Source organism: Piliocolobus tephrosceles, chromosome 10 (genome assembly GCF_002776525.5).
Source record: "Piliocolobus tephrosceles isolate RC106 chromosome 10, ASM277652v3, whole genome shotgun sequence".
In the NCBI taxonomy this organism is placed as follows: Eukaryota; Metazoa; Chordata; class Mammalia; order Primates; family Cercopithecidae; genus Piliocolobus; species Piliocolobus tephrosceles.
Window position 1 is genome coordinate 63,278,811 of NC_045443.1, and position 25,326 is coordinate 63,304,136.

Consider the following 25,326-nt stretch of genomic DNA (forward strand, 5'->3'; position numbering starts at 1 on the left):
CACAATTTTACTTAAACTCCGTGAAGATTTCAAAACAATAATGTTACTTAAACTCCATGTTGAAGGCAAAAAGGAAGATTATGTGAAGCACTTTGAGGAAGGAAAAAATGATGGAACGATATTTCATCAGGGAAGCCCATGAGGAAGAGAATTTCTTTTTTTCTTTTTTTTTTTTTTTTTTTGAGACGGAGTCTCGCTCTGTTGCCCAGGCTGGAGTGCAGTGGCCGGATCTCAGCTCACTGCAAGCTCCGCCCCCCGGGTTTTACGCCATTCTCCAGCCTCAGCCTCCGAAGTAGCTGCAACTACAGGCGCCCGCCACCTCGCCCGGCTAGTTTTTTGTATTTTTTAGTAGAGACGGGGTTTCACCGTGTTAGCCAGGATGGCCTCGATCTCCTGACCTCGTGATCCGCCCGTCTCGGCCTCCCAAAGTGCTGGGATTACAGGCTTGAAATGGAGGAGGGGCCGCCTCGTGAAGAAAACGAACATAATCTTACTCTGATTCGGTGTCTCTTCTGTTTTCCTGTTGTTGGTATCTACATTCATCTTTTCCAGTAATAATCCTATACATGCACATTTTTATCTGTTTAAATTCAGTAAAAGTTGGGAGGAAAATGTGTCAAAACTTTTAACGGGTAATAGGCTGAGTGGGGTTGTGAGTGATTATCTTCTTTTTACAGTTTTTTTCTGGGTTTTCCAACTGTTCCTCGATGAATATGGATAGCTATTCTGACAGGATAAAAAAGAAATAGTCCGGGGACAGTGGCTAATACCCCTAGTCCCAGCACTTTGGAAAGTCGGAGGTGGGAGGATCGCTTGAGGCCAGGAGTTTGAAGCCAGCCTGAGCAACATAGCGAGACTCCCTCTCTACGAAGAAAGAAAAAATAATTAACTGGGGGTGGTGGCGCGCGCCTGTGGTTTCAGCTACTCCAGAGGCTGAGGTGGGAGGATCGCTTAAGCCCAGGAGGTGGAGGCTCCAGCGAGCTGAGATATAGCCACTGCTCTCTAGCCTGGGCGACACAGCAAGAACCTGACTCAAAATAAAGAAAGAAAGGAAGGAAAGAAGGAAGGGAGAAACTTTCAAAAACAAACTTTTTAAAGAAGTGATGACATCTCTAGCTATCCACACCAGGAGACCGCCTAGCCATGGGGCACGGTGGGCCCCCGGGAGCTCTGAGCTCTGGGCTTTCTCCAGTTCTCACTCTGCTTGTCTCGGCAGCTCCATCCCCACCGCAGAGGTGTGAAGGGGCGCAAAGCCAGCGAAGGGAGAACCCGGGTAGGGTAACCCCCCAGGCCAGGCCAAGCGGCCGCAGGGGCATCCCGGGCGAGGCGCGCCTTGCGTCACGTGGGCACCGCCCCTGCCGGGGCCGGGGAACGGCGTGTTCCTAGGGCTCTGCCGCCGTCGTGGAAGCAGGATTTCCGCGGTTGTGTAACGGCCTGTCGCGGGCCTGCAGGGGCCTGGGCTCCGCCTCGTTCCCGGGGCTCGGGCCACCGAGCCATGGCGGGGAACTGCGGGGCCCGCGGCGCGCTGTCGGCGCACACCCTGCTGTTCGACCTGCCGCCGGCGCTGCTGGGGCAGCTGTGCGCAGTCCTGGACAGCTGCGACGGCGCGCTGGGCTGGCGCGGCCTGGGTGAGTCGTCCGGGACCGGCCGGGGGCGGCGGGGGAGCGAAGCGCGCCGCGGGGCCAGCTCGGCGTCCGCTCCGCGTCGCCCTGCACGGCTGGGGTCGCTCGCGGGGCTGGCGCGGCCTCCGGGAAGTTCCCGCCGGGTAGCCGGCCCCTTCCTTTCCCAGGGAGGACGCAGAGACTCCTTGGGACCCAGAAGCCAGCCCTCCCTTCTCTGTTTCAAAGAATTTTGGGTATCGCAGCAATGTCAAGGGAACCGAGGCCTGGGAAAGACGGATAACCCGCGTGAAAGCATCTTCTGTTCGACCGCAGTGCTACCCTCACTGGGTTCGCAATGTGTGATGTCTTCTGGCCCTTGCGAAATCATCATTTTCGTATTAGGACATTTTTAGAACTTTGAGATATTTATCCTTTGGTGTTTTCAATGCATGCCTAAGCCCCAACTTAATTCCAAGTGAAATGCTAAAGTAAAATACGATTTTCAATGTACGTGGCTCCTAGTTTTCTTAATTAAATCTTATTTAACCAATTTCGTTGAATGAAGGTTTATGCTAAAGAGTGGCTTTTTATTTTAGTCTAAAAAATTGGCTTCAGAACTGTATTTTATGCAGACATTGGAAAGTTGAGTAACTGCCTGTTGGAAGTATTGAGTGTAGCCAGAGATAGTTCAGACAAAAATCTTTGTTTTGTTAAGTATAGGCATTTTTGGTTAGATTTGATATTCCACAATGTCATGTTGAATGTTTATTGAAAAGAATCATGATTATGTCAAAATAACTTAGCTTTAATGGTCTGAAGTGGGATTTTTCTTACCAGGTCTAGCAGAAGACCTAAAAGGAGAGTTCTCTTTGTTACTGATGAACAGTATGTTCACAGTCTTTGAATTGTAGCAATGGGCTTCTAGTTATACAAAAAATGTTTATATATTTTAAGCTCTGTAATTTTAAGTTATCCCCCCCCCCCAAAAAAAAGTCTGATTTATAGAAAACAGAGACTTCCAGTGTGCATATGAGGGATTTTGAGGGATAAGGTCACTTCCCCATCAGATCTTTTTGAGATGGATTTTGGCGTGGGCAGTATTTATACCCCTGGATTTCCTAGAGTTACTGACTGTGAAAGAAAAGTGTTTTTAGTCCAGTTTAATGTTGGTGAATGGGGCCAGGTGGGTATCATAAATTAGTGAGGGAGATTATTCTCTCTCTCTGTTGATAGCATTGAAATCCAGATATTCATGCTTTACATGGCTTGTCTCATATAACCCCTCCAATTACTCTGTGAGCCATTATCATTGCCAGTGTTTTTTAACAGGTCAGGAAACTGTGGTACAAATTGGTTAAGTAACTTGTTCAGGTTCACCAGCTCGAAGTGGAAGAGCCAGGATCTGAACCATGGCAGTCTGGATCCAAGGCTTATGTCCTTAACCCAGCCACTCTACACTTCTTCCCTTACTGCTGTGCTCTTTTTGGCCACATCTAACAGCCTCCCTAAAGTACAGACATTTCTGGCGTCAAAGAACAATTCAGTGATCCATTTCAAGCATGTAGCCCCATTTCCCTAGTGGTGAAAATAAATGAGGACCACCCAAATGAGAACAAACAAAAGCTAATTTTTCAAAGCAAGGGAGCCAGCCACCATTACTTGTGTTTGGCAGAAACTCAAAAGCAGGCAGAGGATGGAGGAGGGTGGGAGAAGAAGGCTGCAGTTATGTCCTGATTGGAGGCTATTGATACAGGGAAGCTGTAGCTGAGCTACCTAAAAGGGGGGTATTCTGTGTGTTTGTTTAGGGGTATATAATTGACTTTCTCTGGTTGGCCCTAAGATAGAAGTAGGAGCAAAAATTGAGGAAGCTGTCAGTAATTATTCAAGTCCTGGCCATTTGGGGCAGGTTGCTACAGGGTTTCTTGTTTGGCTGCCTGGGCTGGTTGCTACAGTTTAACCCAGTTGCTGATAGTTTAACTTGTTAGATACTGTAGATGGTAGGTTGGTTGATGCACATTGTCTGCAGAGTTCTATTTTTATATATAAGCTGGCCATTGTCCGTTTGTGTATTCATTCTCTCATAGGGAAAGGGTCTAAAATGTTTACTCCATGATACTTCAGCTGTAATTCATTGTGCAGGTGGTCATGCCTACTGACTGCCTGGACTATTGAGCTGGCCCTGACCAGGTGCTGCACAAGCTGTTGGCTCAGCAAGAAGGCAAGGCTAGCTCAGTTCAGGGTGTTGAGGGAACTGCCTGTACTAAACATGCTGAGTTGTCCTGTGGGCACAGTGAAGGGAGAAAGAGGGGAAGAGGTGCAGGGAGGGAAAACTTGACCTTCGAGAGGGGAAGGAGACTGATGGAGGACTGAATCAAAGAGGCAGTCCCTTGTATGCTCAGGACAACTGACAGCCCAAGCTTAAATGTAGAAAACAACTGTAATATACTAAGTAAAGCTCTCTCGAGCTGATCATGATTCTTGATGACGGTGAGTATCAGGCTATGTTTACCAAGGCAGCTCATATAGCAGCCTATATGATATGATCAGTGTGTGCAGGATAAGGTAAGCCAATCATTCACAAAATCATCTATGCAGTCTTTTAAATACACAGATGCAGGTCTCACTCCTAGAGCTGCTGATTCAGTAAGTCTGGGTTGAGGGTCCAGCTTCTTTCATTTTTTGTCATATCCCAGGAGTGAGTCTGATGCACAACCTGATTGGGAACCTATTGCTTAGGCCAAATTCTCTTTTTTAATAGTGTCTTCATATAACAGTTATTTTACTACATTCTTTCATTACTTCATTTAATTACTTTTATTTTTAAACATATTCTACATATTACTCTTCAAATCACTTTTGTCAAGTATTGTTATTAAAAATAATGTAATAACAAGGTAACATATTCTCTGGTTATCATTGATGACTTTATGGCTTTTAGTGAAAGCAAGAGCCCAAAAGCCCAAATGAAAAATGTTGTTTACATTACAGACATGATAACGTAGTACATATAGAAACTCTGGAGACAACTCATCTGATTACATTACCATAGATTGGTATTTAAATTAAATTGTTTGGAGCAGCTGACACCATAAAACCTCTCAACACTTATGATGCACTGAGAAATGCTTTTTGCAGATGATTTATAATAGGCTGTATTCAATTTTCTTCCTCTCAAGAAAGGAAAGGGTTATTATTATATAAATTATTAATAATTACTTTAAAAATTAAATGTAAAATCACATTAAGTGTGCATCTGTATATTCAATAAAGATTCAAAATAATAGTAGTAATAACAATAAAGCTACCTCCTATCAAGGCTTGCTATTGGCCAGTATGATAAGCATTTTACATGGATTATCTCATTTACTTATCATAACAATTCTATGAGGTAGACACTCTTCCTATTTCCATTTTATAGATAGGGGAACTGATTCTCAGAGAATTTAAGTAACTTGCCTTGAGTCACAGTCTTCTAAATGGCACACTAAGATTCTAACCAGATGATGAGACTGCATAGTCTATGATAGTCTATGTTTTTTTTCTTTTCTTTCAAAATTTTAAATAGATGTGTTTTTTTATGCTATTATTATTATTTTTTGAGATGGAGTTTTGCTCTTGTTGCCCAGGCTGGAGTGCAATGGCGCAATCTCAGCTTACCGCAACCTCCGCCTCCCGGGTTCAAGTGATTCTCCTATCTCAGCCTCCCGACTAAAAGGCATGCACCCTCCCGGGATTAAAGGCATGCACCACCATGCCTGGCTTAATTTTAAAAAAAAATTTTTTTTTGTATTTTTAGTAGAGACAGGGTTTCTTCATGTTGGTCAGGCTGGTCTAGAACTCCCGACCTTAGGTGATCTGTCCGCCTTGGCCTCCTAAAGTGCTGGGGTTACAGGCGTGAGCCACTGCGCCTGGCCTAGATGTGTTTTTTTACGAACAGTTTTACATTTATGGAAAAGTTTAGAAGATAGTAGGAAGAGTTCCCGGATACGCTGCGTCCTTCACACACTCTGCATCCAGTTTCCCATTATTAACATCTTGCATGAGTGTGCTACATTCATTACAATACAATATTGACACATTATTATTAACTAAAGTCCATGCTTTATTCAGACTTCCTTCGCTTTTACTTGATGTCCTTTCTCTGTTCCAGGATCCCATTCAGGATACCATATTACATTTAGTTGTTGTATCTTCTGGCTCCTCTTGGCTGTTGTGATGGTTTCTCAGACTTTCCTCGTTTTTGATGACTTTGACAGTTTTGAGGAATATTGGTTGGAACTTATCCACTATTTTGTAGACTGTTCGTCAACTGCGATTTGTCTGATGTTTTTCTCATGATCAGACTGAGGTTTTGGATTTGGGGGAGGAAAACCATAGAGTACCAACCTGTATCCAGGGTCAATACTGTTTACAGGAGTTATCACTGCTTATGTTAACCATGGCTGAGGTGGCGTCTGTCAGATATCTGCCCTGTAAAATTACTTCACTTCCTCCTCTTTCTGTTTCTTACTTTTTGGAAGGAAGTCACCATATGCAGTAGAGCCTGCTTTTTTGTGTGTGTTGCTGTTGTTGTTTTGGAAACAGGATCTCACTCTGTCATCCAGGGTGAAGTGCGGTGGCACAGTCACAACTCACTGCAGCCTCAACCTCCCAGGCTCAAGTGATCGTTCCCACCTCAGACTCCCAAATAGCTGGGACTGCAGGCATGTGCTACCATACCTGGCAAATCTTTTTGTACAGATGGGGTCAGGCTGGTCTCAAACTCCTAGGCTCTAGCAATCCTCATGCTTTAGCCTCCCAGAGTGCTGGGATTACCGATGTGAGCCACCGCTCCCAGGTAAGCCTGGTCTTTTGACCACTGTGTTATTTCTCTCACATGTTAGCTAGACAATGCTATGTCTAGCTCTCACTTCTCCTCTAAGCTAACACCCCACTGCTCTGTTCCTCTTTATGGTAAAATTTCTCAAAAGGGCTATTTATACTCCAGGTCCTCCATTCTTCCTTGAACCCCTCCAATCAGGGCTTCACCTCCCACTGCTCCATTGAAATTCCTCTCATCCCAAGTCACCACAGCTAAATTCAATGGTTGGTTCAAAGTTTTGATCTTATTTGATATAGTTGATCACTCCTTTCTCCTTTCTTCTTGAAGCACTTTTTTCCTTTTCTTTCTAAATTTTAAATAGACTTTTTTAATGTTATTATTTTTTGAGATGGAGTTTCGCTCTTGTTGCCCAGGCTGAATGCGGTGGTTCACGCCTGTAATCATGCCCCTGCTGGGTGCGGTGGTTCACGCCTGTAATCCCAGCACTTTGGGAGGCCAAGGCGGGAGGATTGCTTGAGGTCAGGAGTTCAAGACCAGCCTGGACAGCATGGTGAAACCCCGTCTCTACTAAAAATGCAAAAAATTAGCCAGGCCTGGTGGCAGGCGCCTGTAATCCCAGCTACTTGGGAGGCTGAGGCAGGAGAAACCCTTGAACCTGGGAAGCCAAGGTTTCAGTGAGCCGGGATCATACCACTGTACTCCAGCCTGGGCGACAGAGCGAGACTCCTCTCAGAAAAAAAATAATAGTAATAATAAAAATTACATGCTCCTTAATGTCTTCTCTTCTTATAGATTTATCTTGATGTCTTAGAGTGCCCCTGGGCTTAGTCCATGGACCTTGTCTCTTCTGTTTATCTGCAAATTCACATAAATTCCATCTATATATTAACTCCCAAATTGCTAGCTAGCCCAAGTCTCCCTGTAGAATGTCATCTTCATTCATCTATTTGCCTATTTGACAGACATCTCCAACTTAACAGCTCAGAAATGTTCCCCCTAGCCCTCCCCAAATTTTCCCATTTCAGTAATGGCTGCTCCATTCTTCATTTGTTCAGGCCAAAAATATTAGCCTTTTGTGACTTGTCACTTTCACTCACAAACCACATCCTATCTCTCAGTAAATGATGCTGCTGACTGTGCCTTCAGGATCTGTCTAATAATCTGACCACTTCTTACCACTGCCACCACAGCCATCTTGGCACCAACCACCATCAGTTCCCACCTCTACTATTTTAGCAGTTGACTGACTGGGCTCGGACTCCCTGCTACTGGCCTTGACTTCCTCGAGTGTCTTTTCAGCCCAGTAGTCGGCGAGCCCGTGATGCACGTAAAGCATATGCTATCATTGCCCTATTCAGAACCCTCCGGTGGCTTCCCAGGCCACTCAGAGCAAACCCTGAAGTTCTGCATGGCTTTTCTCACTTTCTTCTCCCTCTTGTTTGCTTGACTCCAACCACATTAGCCTTCTTGTTCCTTGAACACTCAAGGAACATTTTTCCTGCCAGTAACCCTGTAGGCTTGCTTCTTCACTTCCTTCGTGTTTTTGTTTAACTATTACCTACTCTGACCACTTTTTTGTTTTGTTTTGTTTTTTGAGATGGAGTTTTGCTTTTGTTGCACAGCCTGGAGTGCGATGGCGCAATCTTGGCTCACTGCAACCTCCACCTCCTGGGTTCAAGTGGTTCTCCTGCCTCAGCCTCTCGAGTGGGATTACAGGCACCTACAACCACGCCCGGCTAATTTTTTGTATTTTTAGCAGAGACGGGGTTAACCATGTGGGCCAGGCTGGTCTCAAACTTCTGGCCTTAGGTGGTGCTGGGATTACAGGTGTGAGTCACCATGCCTGGCCGTGACCACTCTTTTAAAATTGACACCCCCCAACACTCCCTTATGCCTCTTCTCCAGTTTATTTTTTTCTATATCATTTATCACCTCTTACATACTTCATGTATGTAAGTATCTCTATGTATATATAAAATAAACTATATACATATGTAAACATATATATGTTTATTTGTTTATTCTTCATCTAGAAATAAGTTTCAAGGAGGCAGGGCTATTTCCTTCCTTTGTTTCCTGCTGACTCTCTTAGCATCGAAAATTATACTTGGCACAGAGCAGGCACTCACTAAATATATATGTTTTGAATAAATTAATGAATCAGTAAATGTCTATTAAACATCCAAAACCTTGTTGAGCAGAATCTTTGACAAAGCACTGTAAATACAATGTCCTAGTCCCTGCTGGTAAGAATTTTCCAATTTACTGTAGGCAACAGACCTATAAAAGTTTAACAAGGGAAGAATGTGTGGGGAAATAGTATTGATATTCACCTGGGAATGAAATTACATAGCTTCTGACTGAAACCTTGGTGTTGAGGGTGAATTCTCTCCCAGAGGTAGTTAATGTTAGGTTCCTACCTGTGTCTAGGATTAAGAGAGCAGAACAGACAGAGGGGCACCTGAGAAATCGCACACAGCCCTCCCCAGTTATGAGTCCTACTCAGGCATGGGATAAAACATACACATCAACTTAAGTATGAATAAGAACTATTTCTTCTAAAATATATTAACTAGTGAGTGTTAATGCTTACAGTCTGGTATGAAGAACAGATCTAACTTATAATTTTGACTTTTGTTTTACTTTTTTGGAATTAAAATATCTTTAACCTTAACAGTTCTTTAAAAAATTGTCTAATTTTTTGCATGCTTTGTAGAAAGAAAGAGACATCTTTCCTTTTTCCATTACAGTATCTAAAAACAAGCTTTGTGAGAATGGAGTCTTAATTTTACAGGGGTTTTGGCATGTGGTTGTATGCAAATACAAAGATTCCAAATATGGATGTGTTGCGTTATTTGAAAAAACCCCTTCAGAGATATATTTGCATATGGAGACGTGATTTCTGCAACTGAAAACCCCAAAGGTTAACACTACTTAGACAGTCCTGCACTCTTAAAACAGCCTTCAAGGACCTTTGAGCATGTGATTTCTGAACTTCTTAGGTTGAATTTTTGGCTTATGTGACTCCAATATGACTTTCAACAAAAGATTTGTGTTCCAAAAAATGGTTTTCAACAATGCTTAACTAACAGCATGGTTTTCTTAATTTGTATTTTCAGTTTAGAATGCTTTTAACTTTATCAACACAATTAGTCATTGAGAACTTTTCTCTGTATTTTTATTTTATATGTACTGTGAGTAAACAAAGTCCTATATTCTGAAAGGGGACAAGTAATGGAGAGTTGGAAAAAATGATGAATATTGAAGAATGTAATTAACATGTCGAGCGTTTGCATTCCTGTTGTATCAGATTGGAGCTATTTTATAGAATTGGATCTAAATGAAGTATGCATTTTATGGATGCTAATAATACTCTTTAGCGATGTTTCTATTCAGAATGCATCATCATTAGAGAAAAGCTATTAAGGTTACAGTGTGAATCACCAGTTGGAAAAAGAGAAAACATATTTCACTTCCTCCAGAAGCAATCCATACATGCAGGCAGTCTGGATCAGTTTTTTACCATGAACTTCTGCTATTAGAAAAAATGCCTTTGACTAATCTAGCTTTCCTTAGATTTGGTGCAAACTCATAACTATACGCCCCTGGTCAATTTAGAGAACTTAAAACCCCAGCTCATTTGGCATCTGTTCATTCATATTCCAGCTGAATCTCAGAAATGTGCTTAAGGGAGAGCATCTGATATTAGCATTTTCTCAGCCAAGTCACAGCACGGGACAGCACAGAGTCATGGCCTGCTGCACTTTTACAAGGGTAATCGAGGAATTAAAAGCAAAACAAAACAAAAAAGAAAGAATGGAATTTATGGAAAGTATGGAATGAAAAGCTGACATTCCCTGGGACTTGAAATGTTAACTGTGGATTTCTTTTACAGCTATAAACTGTGCCTTTCCTTCTGTGGCAATTGTGAGCAATTGAAGGTAGCTTCAACCTGCTGGGCTCAAGCTATCCTCCCACCTCAGCCACCCGAGTAGTTAGGACTACAGATGCATGCACACCACCAAGCCTGGCTAATTTTTAAATTTTTTGTAGAGATGGGATTTTGCCATGTTGCCCAGACCTGTCTTAAACTCCTGGGCTCAAGCGATTCTCTTGCCTTGGCCTCCCAAAGTGCTGGGTTTACAGGCGTGAGCCACTGCACCCAGCCTTGATTACTTTTCTAATAGAAAACATAGAAACCTAAATTTTCCCTTTGCTGAAATTTGATATTTAGAGTTCTCTTGTTGGAATGTTCATTTTGAGAGTGGGAAGTGTTTTAAAGATTAGAGGTGCTATAATTAATTAACAGGCCAGGGAAGAGCAAGAAGATTTATTATATGTTTTAGGTGGGACTACAAGGACATTTGTGAAGAAGTTTGAGGTTGTTCAGTGAGGCTATGTTTTGCCTGGAGTTGTGTCACAGGTCGATGGCAGTGCCACCAATAAATACATACATTCCTGTACTCTCCCAGAGGCCCACAGGAACGCTTTGTTTTGACTAAGAACTTTTTTTCTTGGAAAGCAGGATAGTCTGTGGGGCTCAGACTCATTCATTTGTCTTGTTTTCAATCTGAAACTCTAGTAATTATTTTTTTCCTCCCCAGGATAGTGTACCCTATCCAATACTTCAAGAATTGGCCTCTCTTTAGAAGTACTCAGTTTTAGACATGGCATGGCTCAGGCTTCAGAAGCCACCCCTCCAGAAAGGCTTCCCTGCTGTTCTCATCTTTAGGTAGAGGCCTGTCTTCATACTCAACCCACGCTTGGTGCATGCAATTACTGTATTGCTGACACATAACAGATACTCAACAAGTGTTTAAACTACACTGATTAGCAGTATTTCTCTTAAGAGCTTTTAGAAATAGCTAAATAACGTGTTTATAAAAAATGTGCCTCAACGAAATAGGCAGATTACCTCATCAGAAAGAAATACATTAAAATAACATTATAACATTTGGCTAATATTTTTGCTTTTTAAGGCTTCCTTTTAAAAATGATAAGCTATCTAAAACATATATTGGCATGTGGATAGTCTTTGCCTCTTTGTGAAATATCATCTCTTCAAGGAGATGAGGAATGAATATATTCTTGCCAGAACTTGAAATATGGAGGAAGGGCAAAGACATTCTAACTCAATTATGTCAGACATTTTATTCTAGCTATTTTTCTTTCCTTACAGCCTAACCATGCATTCAAATAGAATGTCTCAACTCTATCTTCCATTGTTTAATATGTAATTTGCAAAGGCTGCCACTCTCTTTAACTCTGTTCTGGTACAAGTTGTAACAGAGTAACAAAATTCAAGATATGACCTTGTGTATATCAGTCAGGATAGACTAAGTTATGCTGCAGTAACAAGCAGCACCAAAAATCTCAGTGGTTTAACATAGCAGAGGTTTACTTTTTGCTCCCAGGAAGAGCACTGAGAGTCCAGCAAGCTCTCCTCCATGTGGTGGCTCAGCATTTCAGGCTGCTTTAGTCTTGAGGCAGCCCCCTATCAACATGTGGTGAATTGTGCCCTGGTTCTTCAGTGTTTCTGGCTGGAAGAGACACAGAGGCGTGCCTAATCTGAAAGGGCAGGGAAATGGAATCCTCTATGATGGGATAGAGGGTTGGAAGTATTGGTGGCACTAGGAATGTCTACCATGTCAATTTTTAGCTCATAAAAAGAGGGCCAGTAATGGTTTCATATTGTGGAACCTTTCAACTTTCAGGATTTACTCATAGCCTCAGTGGAAGTGTAAAGTTGAGGTAAATTGAATATTCCAGCAAAGGCTTGTAGAACCAAAAATTGGGCAGGGGGAATGCGATATTAAGGCAGAAGATATCTGCCTTTCTGCTGGCTTGATTTCAAATATAACTGGTGTAGCAACTCCCTAAGAAATGAATGACCTTTGGACTCTAAAATAGACTTTGTGTGTGTGTGTGTATGTGTGTTTATATGTGTGTGTATAAACGGAGTCTCACTCTGTTGCCTAGGCTGGAGTGCAATGGCGTGATTTCAGCTCACTGCAACCTCCACCTCCTGGGTTCAAGTGATTCTCCCACCTCACCCTCCTGTGTAGCCATCACACCTGGCTAATTTTTGTATTTTTTCAGTCGAGATGGGGTTTCACCATGTTGGCCAGGCAGGTCTCAAACTCCTGACCTCAAGTGATCCTCCTGTCTCAGCCTCCCAAAGTGCTGGAATTACCGGTGTGAGCCACCATGCCTGGTCCCAAAACAGACTTTTAACAGAAGAAAGTTTCACAAGACTTATCATTCTTCTGAGATCTGAACAACTATTGCCTTTTAAAAGCACATCTGCCTTTGAAGTATCTCCTTGGTGGAGAGGGGAGTCCTATCTCCTATGAGGTCACACTGGTTCCTGCTGGAGGGCAGCTTCCACATATTGGTAATATAGCAGGATGAAAGGGTGCTGATCTCCTAAAGCCAGTTATGGTGGCATGTCAGGGGTCTCCCATGACCACCCTCAGATAACAGTGGGATTTGATCTACAGACTTGCATCCAGGATTCTAAATTTTTTAGCTTCTCTGGAAGGTAAAGTTATGAAAGGATGCTGCCATCACCACCAGTAACCCAAAAACACATTGTTAATTTTAGTGCTGAATATTCCAGGTTGTAAATATTATCATAGGAACAAGACCACCTTTTCTGTCATTTGCTTTCTTTCTCTCCGCTTTGCCTCAAAGTACACTTTAAAATTTGGAAGTTGTGCAGAAAGGCAATATAAATTTTCACTTGAAGAATCCTGTTAAATCAGGGCACCACAAAAACTCATACACCTTCTGCACAGTTTTAAGATGTTTATGCCAAACTTTAATTGAATTATTTAAAGCCTAGTATCCTAGTAAAACATTTCCCTGATTTTACCCAGATACTAGCTTTTAATTGCTCAAAAGTGTTCAAGGGGAAGACGGGAGGAACAAAACACCATTTCTCAAACCTTCAACAATTGAATCTAGCTGTATTACAAGTGAATAATAACCACACTGAAGGGGTGAAGAAGAAAAGAATTAATCTAAGTAAGTTTGGAACACAACATCTTAACTGGATGTGCTTATGCTAAGGACAGAAAGAACTATTGTGTTCTAATTTTGCTAATGTGTTTCTCACAAGGGTATGGGTTGGCAATTCTGAAAGTACTTTATGTGCATTGTAGAATTAAACAAATAAGTAAATATATTATCAATAATATTATTGTTCAAGAATAAAGTTACAAATGAGGAAGGACTGAAATATACCCTGTGATGTTGGATTAAAATCCGAAGCATCAGAATAAATTCTTGGTATTTAATATATGCACATACAGATAGAGGAATAGAGATCCTCGGATGAGTGTACATACCTATATTTCTTTGCTCTGTGTTCTTGGAGGGCCTAGAAGCAATGGAACCTTGGCCACAATGAACAATGCTAGCACCGGGATTGAGCTTCTATACACCATTGTCCAATAGAGACCAGAGATCATTAGGCAAATAATTCCAGTCCAGGAAAGGGGAAATACAAAATGAGCCTGGATCACCTTGTAGAGCCAGAAAATGAGGAGATACTCACAAAAAGATAGGACTTGTCAAAAGAACACACGAGGCCTGCCGCGGTAGTTCATACATGTAATCCTAGCACTTTGGAAGGCCAAGGCAGGCAGATTGCTGGAGCTTGATCCTAGGAGTTTGAGACCAGCTGGGGCAATGTGTCAAAACCCCATCTCTACCAAAAAAGAAAAAACAACCCACACAAATACAAAAATTTGCTGGGCATGGTGGTGCGGTGCACACCTGTAGTTGCAGCTACTTGGGAGGTTGAGGTGGGAGGATTGCTTGAGCATGGGAGATCGAGGCTGCAGTGAGCTGAGATTGCCCCACTGCACTCCAACCTGCGTGACAGAGTGAGATCTTGTCTCAAAATAATAATAATAATAATAATAATAATAATAATAATAATAATAATAATGATAATAATAATAACATTTTAAAAAACCAGAAAAACAAAAAAGAACACAAGAGCCAACCTAAATGGACAAAGCTAGAATAATTTTAGCAACAAAATTATTAATGATAGTACTGGATTTTAACCTGTGGGATAAAATAAATATCCATGAGCCCATAGATATAAATAAACAACTGGATAAATACATAAATAAACATAGGAGAAGGGACAGCTGTTTCTTACCAAAGAGTTTATGAAGGAAAAAGGGAAAATAGAAAAATCACCGTTAAGCGAATACTGTAGTAGTAATTGTGATAAATAAGATCCACTGGTGGATGCAAATATTAGTGGCCCAAATCTGAGGAGAAGCAGAGTATTTCCATAATCTCAAAGTATCTCCTCCTAAATGTTTATTAATTACAAAGGGAAAGATAATTTTATGGTAGATAAACTCTGCAGACACTCCCTTCACTAAGTGATCAAAATAAACATTATTATTGATAAGACATCACTATCTTAAACCTCTTGATATGATGCACTGAGAAGGATAATATCATTTCACTGTCCTGAAAGACAAGGAAAGACTGAGGGACCATCATAGATTGGAGGAGATTAAGGAGAAGGAACAATTAAACAATATGGAAAACTGGATAGGATCTTAGAACAGATTATGGGCATTAGTGGAAAAGCTAGTGAAATTAGAATAAGGTTTGCAGTTATCACTGATTCTGATCTTTGTATTGTGGTTAGTAAGATGTCAACATTAGCAGAAGGCAGGTGAGTATATGCCAAATTAGTTCAAAATAAAAGTTATAAATAAGAGGAAAGTTAAAGTTATAAATAAGAGGAAATAAACATGAGGTACACAAAAACAAGTATTTCAATAAAAGTACAGTAAACAATTCTTTGTTTATATTGCAATTTCCACAGCAGAGAGACTTTCAAGCAGCTGGCTGGATGTTCGTCATATTGAAAAGTATGTAGACCAAGGTAAAAGTGGAACAAGAGAATTACTTTGGTCCTGGGCACAGAAAAACAAGACCATCGGTGACCTTCTACAGGTCCTCCAGGAGATGGGGCATCGTCGAGCTATTCATTTAATTACAAACCATGGTAAATGCTGATTCTTATAATGTGGCTCTTAATCTGTAGTAGGAACTGTAGTTTGTAAATTTGAATATTGCATTTTATCCAAGACATTGACTCATGCTGTGTGTCAGTGTTTCCTTACCTGTGGCTTTTCTCTGGAAGGGACTTTCCAGCTTCACATTTTCTTGTGACACTTTCTTCCCTTATCACCTAACTTATACAACATATTTCTTTCTACTACTTTATAGTTTTGTTTTGTTTTTTTAACTTACTTTTACTTACAAACTACACTTTTTAAAATGTTTCATTTTTCGCAGTTAATAGAATGAGCTCGTTGTCAAAAACTCTGAAACTCTTTGAGTCGTAAACGTAATTGGAATCACAGTATTTGAGATACAGATCATGCTATTCTTTGTTTTACTATATATTACAAGTTAAAAATATAATTGTATTTTCCCCCTATATTTAATATTTTATATTGCACCTACCTCCAGAATAATCTTGGGATGTTTCTTTTATCTTCACTGCTGTTTTTACACCACAGCGTTTAACCCTGTCTTACTTGTTACTACCCATTCCACAGTAGCCTAATTCTTCCCTTTGTTTATCTTCTCTATTTCTGATGCTGTATCATGCCTTATATTTAGAACAACCTGATCAATAAAGCTCATGAAGTTTTCTCCATGTATTCTTTGTCAGTGAAATAATCTAACGTTACCTGTTCTGTTTGTTCCACTCAGCTGTATTCATTTCAACAATAATGATCTTGGGGCTTATGTTATAGATCCAAGGCTCTTAGATTGGAAACTCTTTTTGAATCAACATCTTTGTTCTTTGGCTCTTTTCATAGATCACATTTTTAGTTTTGTGTATTTGCACACATGTTCTTTGGTAATATATTTAGTGCGCATGAGCCCTTGCACACACACACACAAGGAATCCTGAGAGGTTTGTACAAGAAAACTGTAGCTTCATATTGACTTTTATCTTGATCTTTCCTATTAATGGGGTATTAGTTCCTAATAGACTTCCACCATGGTATTATTCATATAACTTGGCTAATCCCTTTTGTCTTTTGCACATTGTTTCTTCACTTAGTTTAGTGCAGCAGAATATTTCACTGTGAAGTTGACTGAGCAAGTGAAATTCAGTGAGTCCCTGGGAACTGTAAATACAATGCCTTTTCCATTATCTGAGCCTTTCTCAGCCACTGAAACCACCCACATGGCTTGTTGTTCATAATACAAACTTATGCCACTTTAATAGGACACCCAGGTATGTTTTATACGGCAGCGTTCAGTGTTCTGGAATAAATTTTAGAGTATATTTTCACTCTCTCTGTTGTTTATTTATGCAACAGAGAATAATTTGGACTGTTAAGCAGACAAAAATTCCACATTCTTGGTTGACGCTTAGTCTGTTGCACATACAACATTTATTTTTCTTTTTTGGATGTGAGATTAGCTGATTGGTAAAAAGACTTTACTACCCTAGTACAAAGAGATAGGCAAATCTGAAGTGAAGAGGAGGATAGCACCTTACTTCTTTACTAAAGAAAATAGCATTATTTAATTGTAATTGATTGAGTTGGTGTTTCAAATTAAGTAACAATTTTGAAAAAGTTAATTATGTAGTTGTTATAAGTGAGATGTAATGATTTGTTGGAAGCGTAAGTGTAGCTTGCTCAACAGGGGTTTCCTATCATGGCTACTCACTAAATTAGGAGTTGGAGCTCCTAACTGAAGATGCATAAAACCATTTAGTCTTTCTGTGCTGCTACCATGGACAGATTTATCAGTTATCTAAATAATCAGTTATTGCCCACCTTTCCTTGCAATTTTCTTCTGTTTTGTGGAACTTATTTTATTTTAGAGGAATTTGGGGCTTTTATATTCCAACTTCCAGGCATCACTTTGTAGATTTGGATTTTCCCAGTCTTATAAAAATGGGCCTTTGATTTCCTCAGGTACTGTGCCTACAATTCAGGTTGCTGCTGCTCAGTGGTTTCTTCACATCAGTAAAGCATTCTGTCAGATCTCAGGACATACCAAAATTGCTCAAGAAACTAGAATCTCTATTTTTTGTTATTATATTTCTGGCATGCATATCCTTATGTATCACTTTTTGCATTTATATTTCAATGATCAGCAATTGTTTTCCAGTTTTGACACAAAATTCACAGCTTTCTACTGGCTTCTTAAGAGAGCCATTTTCAGTTTTCCATTTTATATGACAATGAAGTATTATCTCTCTTTTCACAAACAGCAAAAGAATAATGACTTTTAGTGCCCCTACAGCCCCCAGATTTCACACTTTTTTCTACAGAAATTCAGTATGTTTGTTATTTTTTCTTCTTGCCTAGTTGCCCTGGCTAGAAACTTTAGCATGTTGAGTAGAAGCGGCAAGACCAGACATCCTTACCTCGTTCCTGATCTTAAGGGGAAAACATTCAGTCTTTCACAGTTAGTGATGTTAACTGTCGGTTTTTTATAGATGGCCCTTATCATATTGAGGACATTTTCTTCTGTTAGTAGGGCTTTTATCGTGATAGGGTGTTGGATTTTGTCAGATGCTTTTTTGTCATCTATTGAAATGAACACGTGTTTTTTGTCCTTCATTCTGCTAATGTGGTGTATTACATTGATTGATTTTCAGACATTAAACAAATCTTGGATTCCTGGGATACATCCCATTTGGTCATTGTATCTAATCCTTACATGCTTCTGGATTCAGTTCGCCAGTATTTTGTTGAGGATTTTTGCATCTATATTTGTAAGAGGTATTGGTCTGTTGTTTTCTTGTAATGTCTTTATTTGGCATTGGTATCAGAATAATACTGGTCTCATAGAATGATTTGGGAATTGGTCTATCCTTTTCTATTCTGGAAGAATTTGTGAAGGACTGGTGTTAATCTTCTTTAAATGTTTGGTAGAATTCACCTGTGAAGCTATCTAAGCCTCGGCTTTTCTTTGTGGGAAGTTTTAAAGTACTAGCTCAAACTCTTGTTATGAGTCCATGTATATTGTTTATTTTTACTTGAGTTAGTTTCAATAGTTTGTGTCTTCCTAGAAATCTGTCCATGTCATCTAAGTTATCTAATTTTTGGCATATCATTGTTCATAATATTCCTTTATAATTCTATTTATTTCTGTGAGGTCAGTGTTGACATCCCCTCTTTTTTCCTTGATTTTAGTAATTTGAGTGTCTTTCTTGGTCAGTTAAGCTAAAAGATTGTCAATTTTATTGATCTTTTCAAAGAAATTATTTTGGTTCTATTGATTTTTCTTTTTAAAAAATCCTCTATTTTGGCCAGGTGAGGTAGCTCCCGCCTGTAATCCTAGCACTTTAGGAGGCTAAGGCGGGCAGATTGCCTGAGCTGAGGAGTTCGAGACCAGCTTGGGCAAAACGGTGAAACCCCGTCTCTACTAAAATACAAAAAAGTTAGCCGGCATGGCAGCGTGCACCTGTAGTCCCAGCTACTCAGGAGGCGGAGGCAGGAGAATTGTTTGAACCCCGGAGGTGGAGATTGCAGTGAGCCAAGATCGCGCCACTTCACTCCTCACTCCAGCCTGGTTGACAGAGTGAGACTCCATCTCCAAAAAAAAAAAAAAAAAAAAAAAAAAAAAAAAAATCAGCTATTTCATGTATTTCTAATCTAAATTATTTCCTTCCTTTTGCTTGCTTCAGTTTAGGTTGTGCTTCTTTTTCTAGTTCCTTAATGTGAAAGTTCAGTTTACTGATTTGATGCCTTTCTTCTTTTTTTAAGGTAGGCATTTGCAGCTATAAATTTCCCTCTAAGCATGGCTTTTGCTGCATCTCATAACTTTTGATATGTTGTGTTTTCATTTTCATTCATCTCAAGGTATTTTCTAATTTCTGTCATGACTTCTTTTGTAACTCATTGGTTATTTACGATTTTGTTGTTTAATTTCCAGATACTTGTGAATTTCCCAAATTTCCTTCTGCTGCTGATTTCTGCTTTCATTTCAATGTGATCAGAAAATAGACTTTGTGTGATTTTAATCCTTACACATGTATTTGAAGTTCATTTAATTGCCTAAGGTCAGGTCTGTTCTGGAAAATGTTCAATGTACACTTGAGAAATATGTGTATGTTTTGGTTTTGGATGGAATGTTCTATAGATGTCTCTTAAATCTAGCTGGTTTATAGTGTTATCAAGGAAATTTGTTATTAATTGGTTATGATTTCTTGAGGGTTTTCTAAGCAAAATAATTTAAGAAACACTAGAAGATAATCTAGAAAGAAGAAAGCTAGAATATAAAATGAAAGTTTTCTAGTCTGAGACAAAATGTTAGAAATGACAGCAAAATATGGCAAGGTTTTAATCTGTTGTAGGAAGCTACATAAATTACCTCAGTCCAGACAGCACTCTACCAAATAGAAGTTATAGTCGACATTTGGGGTGGTAAGTATTTGTGATTGATACACACACACACACACACACACACACCACCTCCAATACTTTATGGCACAAGATGATATAAAAAAAAAAATGAACCCAGGAAGATATAATATCATAATTGTAACATTTAAAAATATATGTGCAAAAATGCTGATAACACAGCTGGCCACTGTGGCTCATGCCTGTAATCCCAGCTACTCAGGATGCTGAGGCAGGAGAATCACTTGAACCCAGGAGGCAGAGGTTGCAGTGAGCCAAGATTGTACCACTGCACTCCAGCCTGGGTGACAGAGCAAGACTCTGTCTCAAAAAAAAAGACCCAGCGTGGTGGTTGGCTCATACCTATAATCCCAGCATTTTGGGAGGCCGAGGTAGGCGGATCTCTTGAGGCCAGGAGTTCGAGACTAGCCTGGCCAACGTGGTGAAACCCCATCTCTATTAAAAATACAAAAAAAAATTAGCTAGGCGTGCTGACGGGTGCCTGTAATCCCAGCTATTTGGGAGGCTGAGGCAGAAGAATCGCTTGAACTTAGGAGGCAGAGATTGCAATGAGCCGAGATCATGCCACTGTAAGAGTGAGACTCCAGCCTGGGCAAGAGTGAGACTCCATCTCAAAAAAAAAAAAAAACCAAGAAAAAAACCTGATAACAATTTTTTAAAAAATTTTCTTCTGTGTACTTTAATATTTTTAATGTCTAACAATAATTTATCTTATTTATTACTTACTTATTTATTTAATTATTTAAATTATTTAAAGTTATATTAATAATAGATTAAGGCAACTACTTATGTTTTAAGTGAACAAAAGTATGTTTGTATAACATTTGCTAATTAGAAAACTGTTTCACAAATATAACACTTCACAAATAATACTTCCACAAATTTATTGTAAGTGTTCGATGGGAATGAAACTTTAGAAATCAACAATGACTAGCAAGACATTTATTTTCAGAGTCTCAGAAAGGAAAAAAAATTAGGGACATAGAATGTTTTTGTATCTACCTTCCCGTATTTCTCTTTCAGGAGCAGTCTTGAGTCCTTCAGAGAGGGGTTATCAGGAAGGTGGATTTCCAAACATATTATTCAAGGTAGAGTATGTGTGCATGGAAAACGAGCCTTGAACTTTGTTGTATGTATAATTGAGCAAAAGGAATGAAATTAGCAGGCAGAAAAATGCTGGATTTGCCAGCACTTTTTAAAAATCAGAAGTGCCCTGGTTCTCTCATTATTCTCTATTTAGTTGAGGATTCAGGAAAGTAGAGATTTATAAATATTTGAGAAATTAAGAGCTTTCTCTTCTCAGTGATCTGTCAGAGATGAGACTGAGAACTACTAAGGATGCTGTGATTTATACATTTGTCTTAACTCAGCTTTTAATTTTCCTTTTTTAGTTGGTGTTTTGCATATCACTGTTAGTTTTTATTACAGCAAACTAGCAGTGATCATTTTTATAGCATTAGAAGTAATTTAAAATTGACTTTAACTGACTGTGGCATTGAAACTTGAGTTTTTACCGTTGGTATGAAAGCCTTAAATATGGCAATGAATGCTATTAAATAAAGTGAAATAACTTTGATTTCTGCTAGCTTTCTTTTAAATTAGGTTGCACTCTGTTGCACTGCAGAGTCCCCAGGGAGCTTTAGATTTCTGTTGAAGTTCTGTACTTTCTAGACTTATGAAATGGAATTACTTTAGTATGTATTTCTTCTCTTAGGAAACAGCCAGTGTCACAGTGGATAATGTTCTTATTCCTGAACATAATGAAAAAGGTAAGAAAAAACAACTTTTTCCAACAATTTTTTTAAAACCATACTTTCATTTAAGTGAATTAAGAAGGAGAAATACCCAATACACACAATAACCATATGAATTCAGATTCAGTATAAAATTTCATAGATATTAAAATAATTTCAATTTGATTGACACTTACAGTTCTAATAGATGACACATTATTATGTTAAGGCTCCATTGGCTAATGAAGAATGCAACTGTGGTCTCTTCACACAGGGGTATGTTTTCATTTTTTGTTAGTAAAATTTGCTATGTTTGTGTGTCATTGGAAAACATTTTTAAAATTATGTTGAGATTATATAGTTTTAGAAATGCTCACAGCAATTACAGAAATCTTTCAAGATGATTGTAGAGCAATGCTGAAGGTCAGTATGAAAATCTAGTTATTTTCCATATCAACTTTCCTACTTTATTAGTAGGAAGAATAATTTAGTTCCGCCTGGAGTCATTCTGATAAATTTTAAAGACTATTTAAGGCTGTGTTGACTAGTCTTTGCCACTAGATCTGATACTTCTTTCATTGAAAAAAGAATTAGAAAAGTTAGATAAGGCTTTGGTTCTTTAGCAATAAGGTCTAAATCAAACATTAAGTGTCTTCAGAGAGGATTTTGTATTAGCTATGGAAATATAGCCAAAATTGGGTTCTGAAGGACATAGCCAAACTTTTCCTTTTCAATTTGTATTTGATTACTCTTTGCATGTTTTCTCCCAATCTCCACTTTGGGTGAGGTTTTAAAAGGCTGAATCATCTTTCTAATTTACTCTGAGGAAGTAAATTAGGCAGTTAGAGGATTTGGCACATGAAAAATGTTTCTATCAGTCGTGCTTGGAGAATATTGCTTACTCATGTCAATATTTCCACTTCCATAATTTTTTAGTAGTTTTAGGTTCACAGTGGGTCAACAGCAACACATTGACCTAATGACCAGGAAATTGTATCTTGGAAGAATTTCTTCCACTAAGCTCTTTGGCTGATCTCTTTTGAGAGGAGGTAAAATCACAAATCTAACCCTTTGCTCTGTGGAATGGTGGGAACTAGATCCAAGTAAATGTGCAGAGAGCACATGATGGGCTTCGGCTTTGGTTCCTGGACCTTTCTCTACTGACCTTCCACTGGACTCTGAATTGTTTCTAATATAGAAGTTTTGGTTATAATGGTGATGTTCATTCTTAGATAACTTATCTTCCCCCTACTTTCCTTCCTAAGGAATACTGCCTAAATCTTCAATCAGCTTTCAAAACATCATAGAAGGAACTAGAAATTTCCACAAAGACTTCCTAATTGGAGAAGGAAAGATTTTTGAGGTATACAGAGTGGAGATTCAAAACCTAACATATGCTGTCAAATTATTTAAACAGGTATGGAAGGAATTACTGTCACAGGACATCAATTCCATTTATTTGCTCATCTTTCATATTTTAAAAAGTCATTTTTCATCGATGTTGAAAGGGGTATTTGAACATAAAATTTTATAAGTGGAAATAAGAGATACGATTTCAGGTGACTGAAGAAATAAAGACCTGTTTTGCAAGAATGTGGAAGTTAAACGCTTTCCATCCCCAGATGTATAGCATGAAAGACTTTCCCGGGCGGGGTGTGGTGGTTCACGCCTGTAACCCTAGTACTTTGGGAGCCCAAGGTGGGTGGATCACTTGAGGTCAGGAGTTTGAGACCAGCCTGATCAACAGGGTGAAACCCCATCTCTACTAAAAACACACAACTTAGCTGGACATGGTGGTATGCTCCTGTAGTCCCAGCTACTCGGGAGGCTGAGGCAGAAGAATTGCTTGAGCCCAGGAAGAAGAGGCTGCAGTGAGCCAAGATCACGCCACTGCACTCCAGCCTGAGTGATAAAGTGAGACACCACCTCAAAAAAAAAAAAAAAAAAAATTCTGAGAAGTGTCCTGGGACTTTGCTAAAGCGAGTCAGATTGTGTTAGCCTGCCCCGATTTTCCTAGATTTTTAGGATGAGCTGGGTCCTCTCCAGGCAGCTTCACAGGCTAAGGCACAGTTTGGCATTTGGTACTGCTTTATAAGTTGTCTTCTATCACAACTCAGAAGGGTGGAAGGAGGAGGCTTTCAAGTAGAAGCAACAAACAAACATAACAGGGTAGGAGGTCAGAAGACAGTTGAGTGACTGCAGCCAGTGAAGCAGAAAGGGAATTCCAGGATCAAGCTCAGGAGTCAGTCAGAGATAGGTCCACACACAAACACAGAAGAGCTGCTCTTCATTTTCTTCATAGCTGGTCAACAATAAGTAAACATTTACTAAACTCTTATATGGACTGGGTGTTGAGCATGTCGAGATGAGTAAGGCATAGTTCTGTCCTCAAGGAGCTCACAGTCTGTCTGGGGAAACAGCCAGGTAAACAAAAGATTAAACTGTTGTGAAAGAGGTACTTCAGCAGAGAATTGTACAAAAGATCACAGGAGCACATAAAAGATAGCAACTCTTGCTGCCATAAAAAAAGAATGAGTTCATGTCCTTTGCAGGGACATAGATGAAGCTGGAAACCATCATCCTTAGCAAACTAACACAAGAACAGAAAACCAAACGCTGCATGTTCTCACTTATAAGTGGGAGTTGAACAATAAGAACACATGAACACAGAGGGGAGAGGAACATCACACACCCAGGGGGTTGGGGAGAATGGGAGGAAGAGCATTAGGACAAATACCTAATGCATGCAGGGCTTAAAACTGAGATGATGGGTTGATAGGTGCAGCAAACCACCATGGCACATGTATACCTATGTCACAAACCTGCATGTTCAGCACATGTATCCAGAACTTAAAATAAGATTAAAAAAGAAAAAAAAAAAAAAGGAGAAGAGGTTTAATGGACTCACAGTTTCACATGGCTGGGGAGACCTCAGTATCATGGCAGAAGGTGAAAGTCACGTCTTACGATGGCAGACAAGAGAGAACTTGTGCAGGGAAACTCCCGTTTTTAAAACCATCAGATCTTGTGAGACTTATTCACTGCCACGAGAACCGCACTGGAAAGGCCCACCCCTATGATTCAATTAACTCCCACTGAGCCCCTCCCACAACATGTGGGAATTGTGGGAGCTACAATTCAAGATGAATTTGGGTGGGGACACAGCAAAACCATATCAGAAGTCTATCTGAAAAGGTTACATACCATATGATTCCAAATATATGACACTTTGGAAAAGGAAGAACAATTGAGACAGTACAAAAATGATTTCTGGGTGTTTGTTAAGGGGTAGATGAATAGGCAGAGCACAGATGATTTTTAGGGCAGTGAAATTATTCTGATACTATAATGGTGGATACATATTATCATGTATTTGTCAAAACCCATAGAATATACCACACTAAGAGTGAACCCTAGTGTAAACTATGGTGATAATATGTCAACGTAGATGCATTGATTTTAACAAATGTACCTCACTGGTGTGAGATGTTAATAATTGGGAAGCTGTGTGCATGTGTGTGGGAACGCCTTACTTTCCTCTCAATTTTTTCTAAATCTAAATCTGCTCTAAAAAATAAAGTCTACTAATTAAAAAAAAAAAAAAAAAGCAACTCTCTCCACCCAGAGGGGGGATGTATCTGGCACCCAGAAGAGTATCTGGCCAAAGTAACCACTCAATAAACAGTTCTCAAAAACAAATGGAAAAACCTTCCAGCTGGATTTTGAAG

General features: G+C 39.6%; 1 protein-coding gene across 1 annotated transcript in view; it reads left to right on the forward strand.

Moving 5' to 3' along the window:
• Positions 1–1,074: 1,074 nt before the first annotated feature.
• The window catches only part of IRAK3 (interleukin 1 receptor associated kinase 3), a 61,608-nt gene continuing 37,356 nt past the window's right edge, over positions 1,075–25,326 (forward strand). Inside the window, exons 1-5 of the mRNA XM_023225145.1 lie at positions 1,075–1,628; positions 15,284–15,466; positions 20,889–20,953; positions 21,580–21,634; positions 22,864–23,015. Coding sequence (XP_023080913.1) covers positions 1,496–1,628; positions 15,284–15,466; positions 20,889–20,953; positions 21,580–21,634; positions 22,864–23,015 — 588 coding nt within the window. The 5' untranslated portion in view covers positions 1,075–1,495. The remainder of the gene's footprint in view (positions 1,629–15,283; positions 15,467–20,888; positions 20,954–21,579; positions 21,635–22,863; positions 23,016–25,326) is intronic.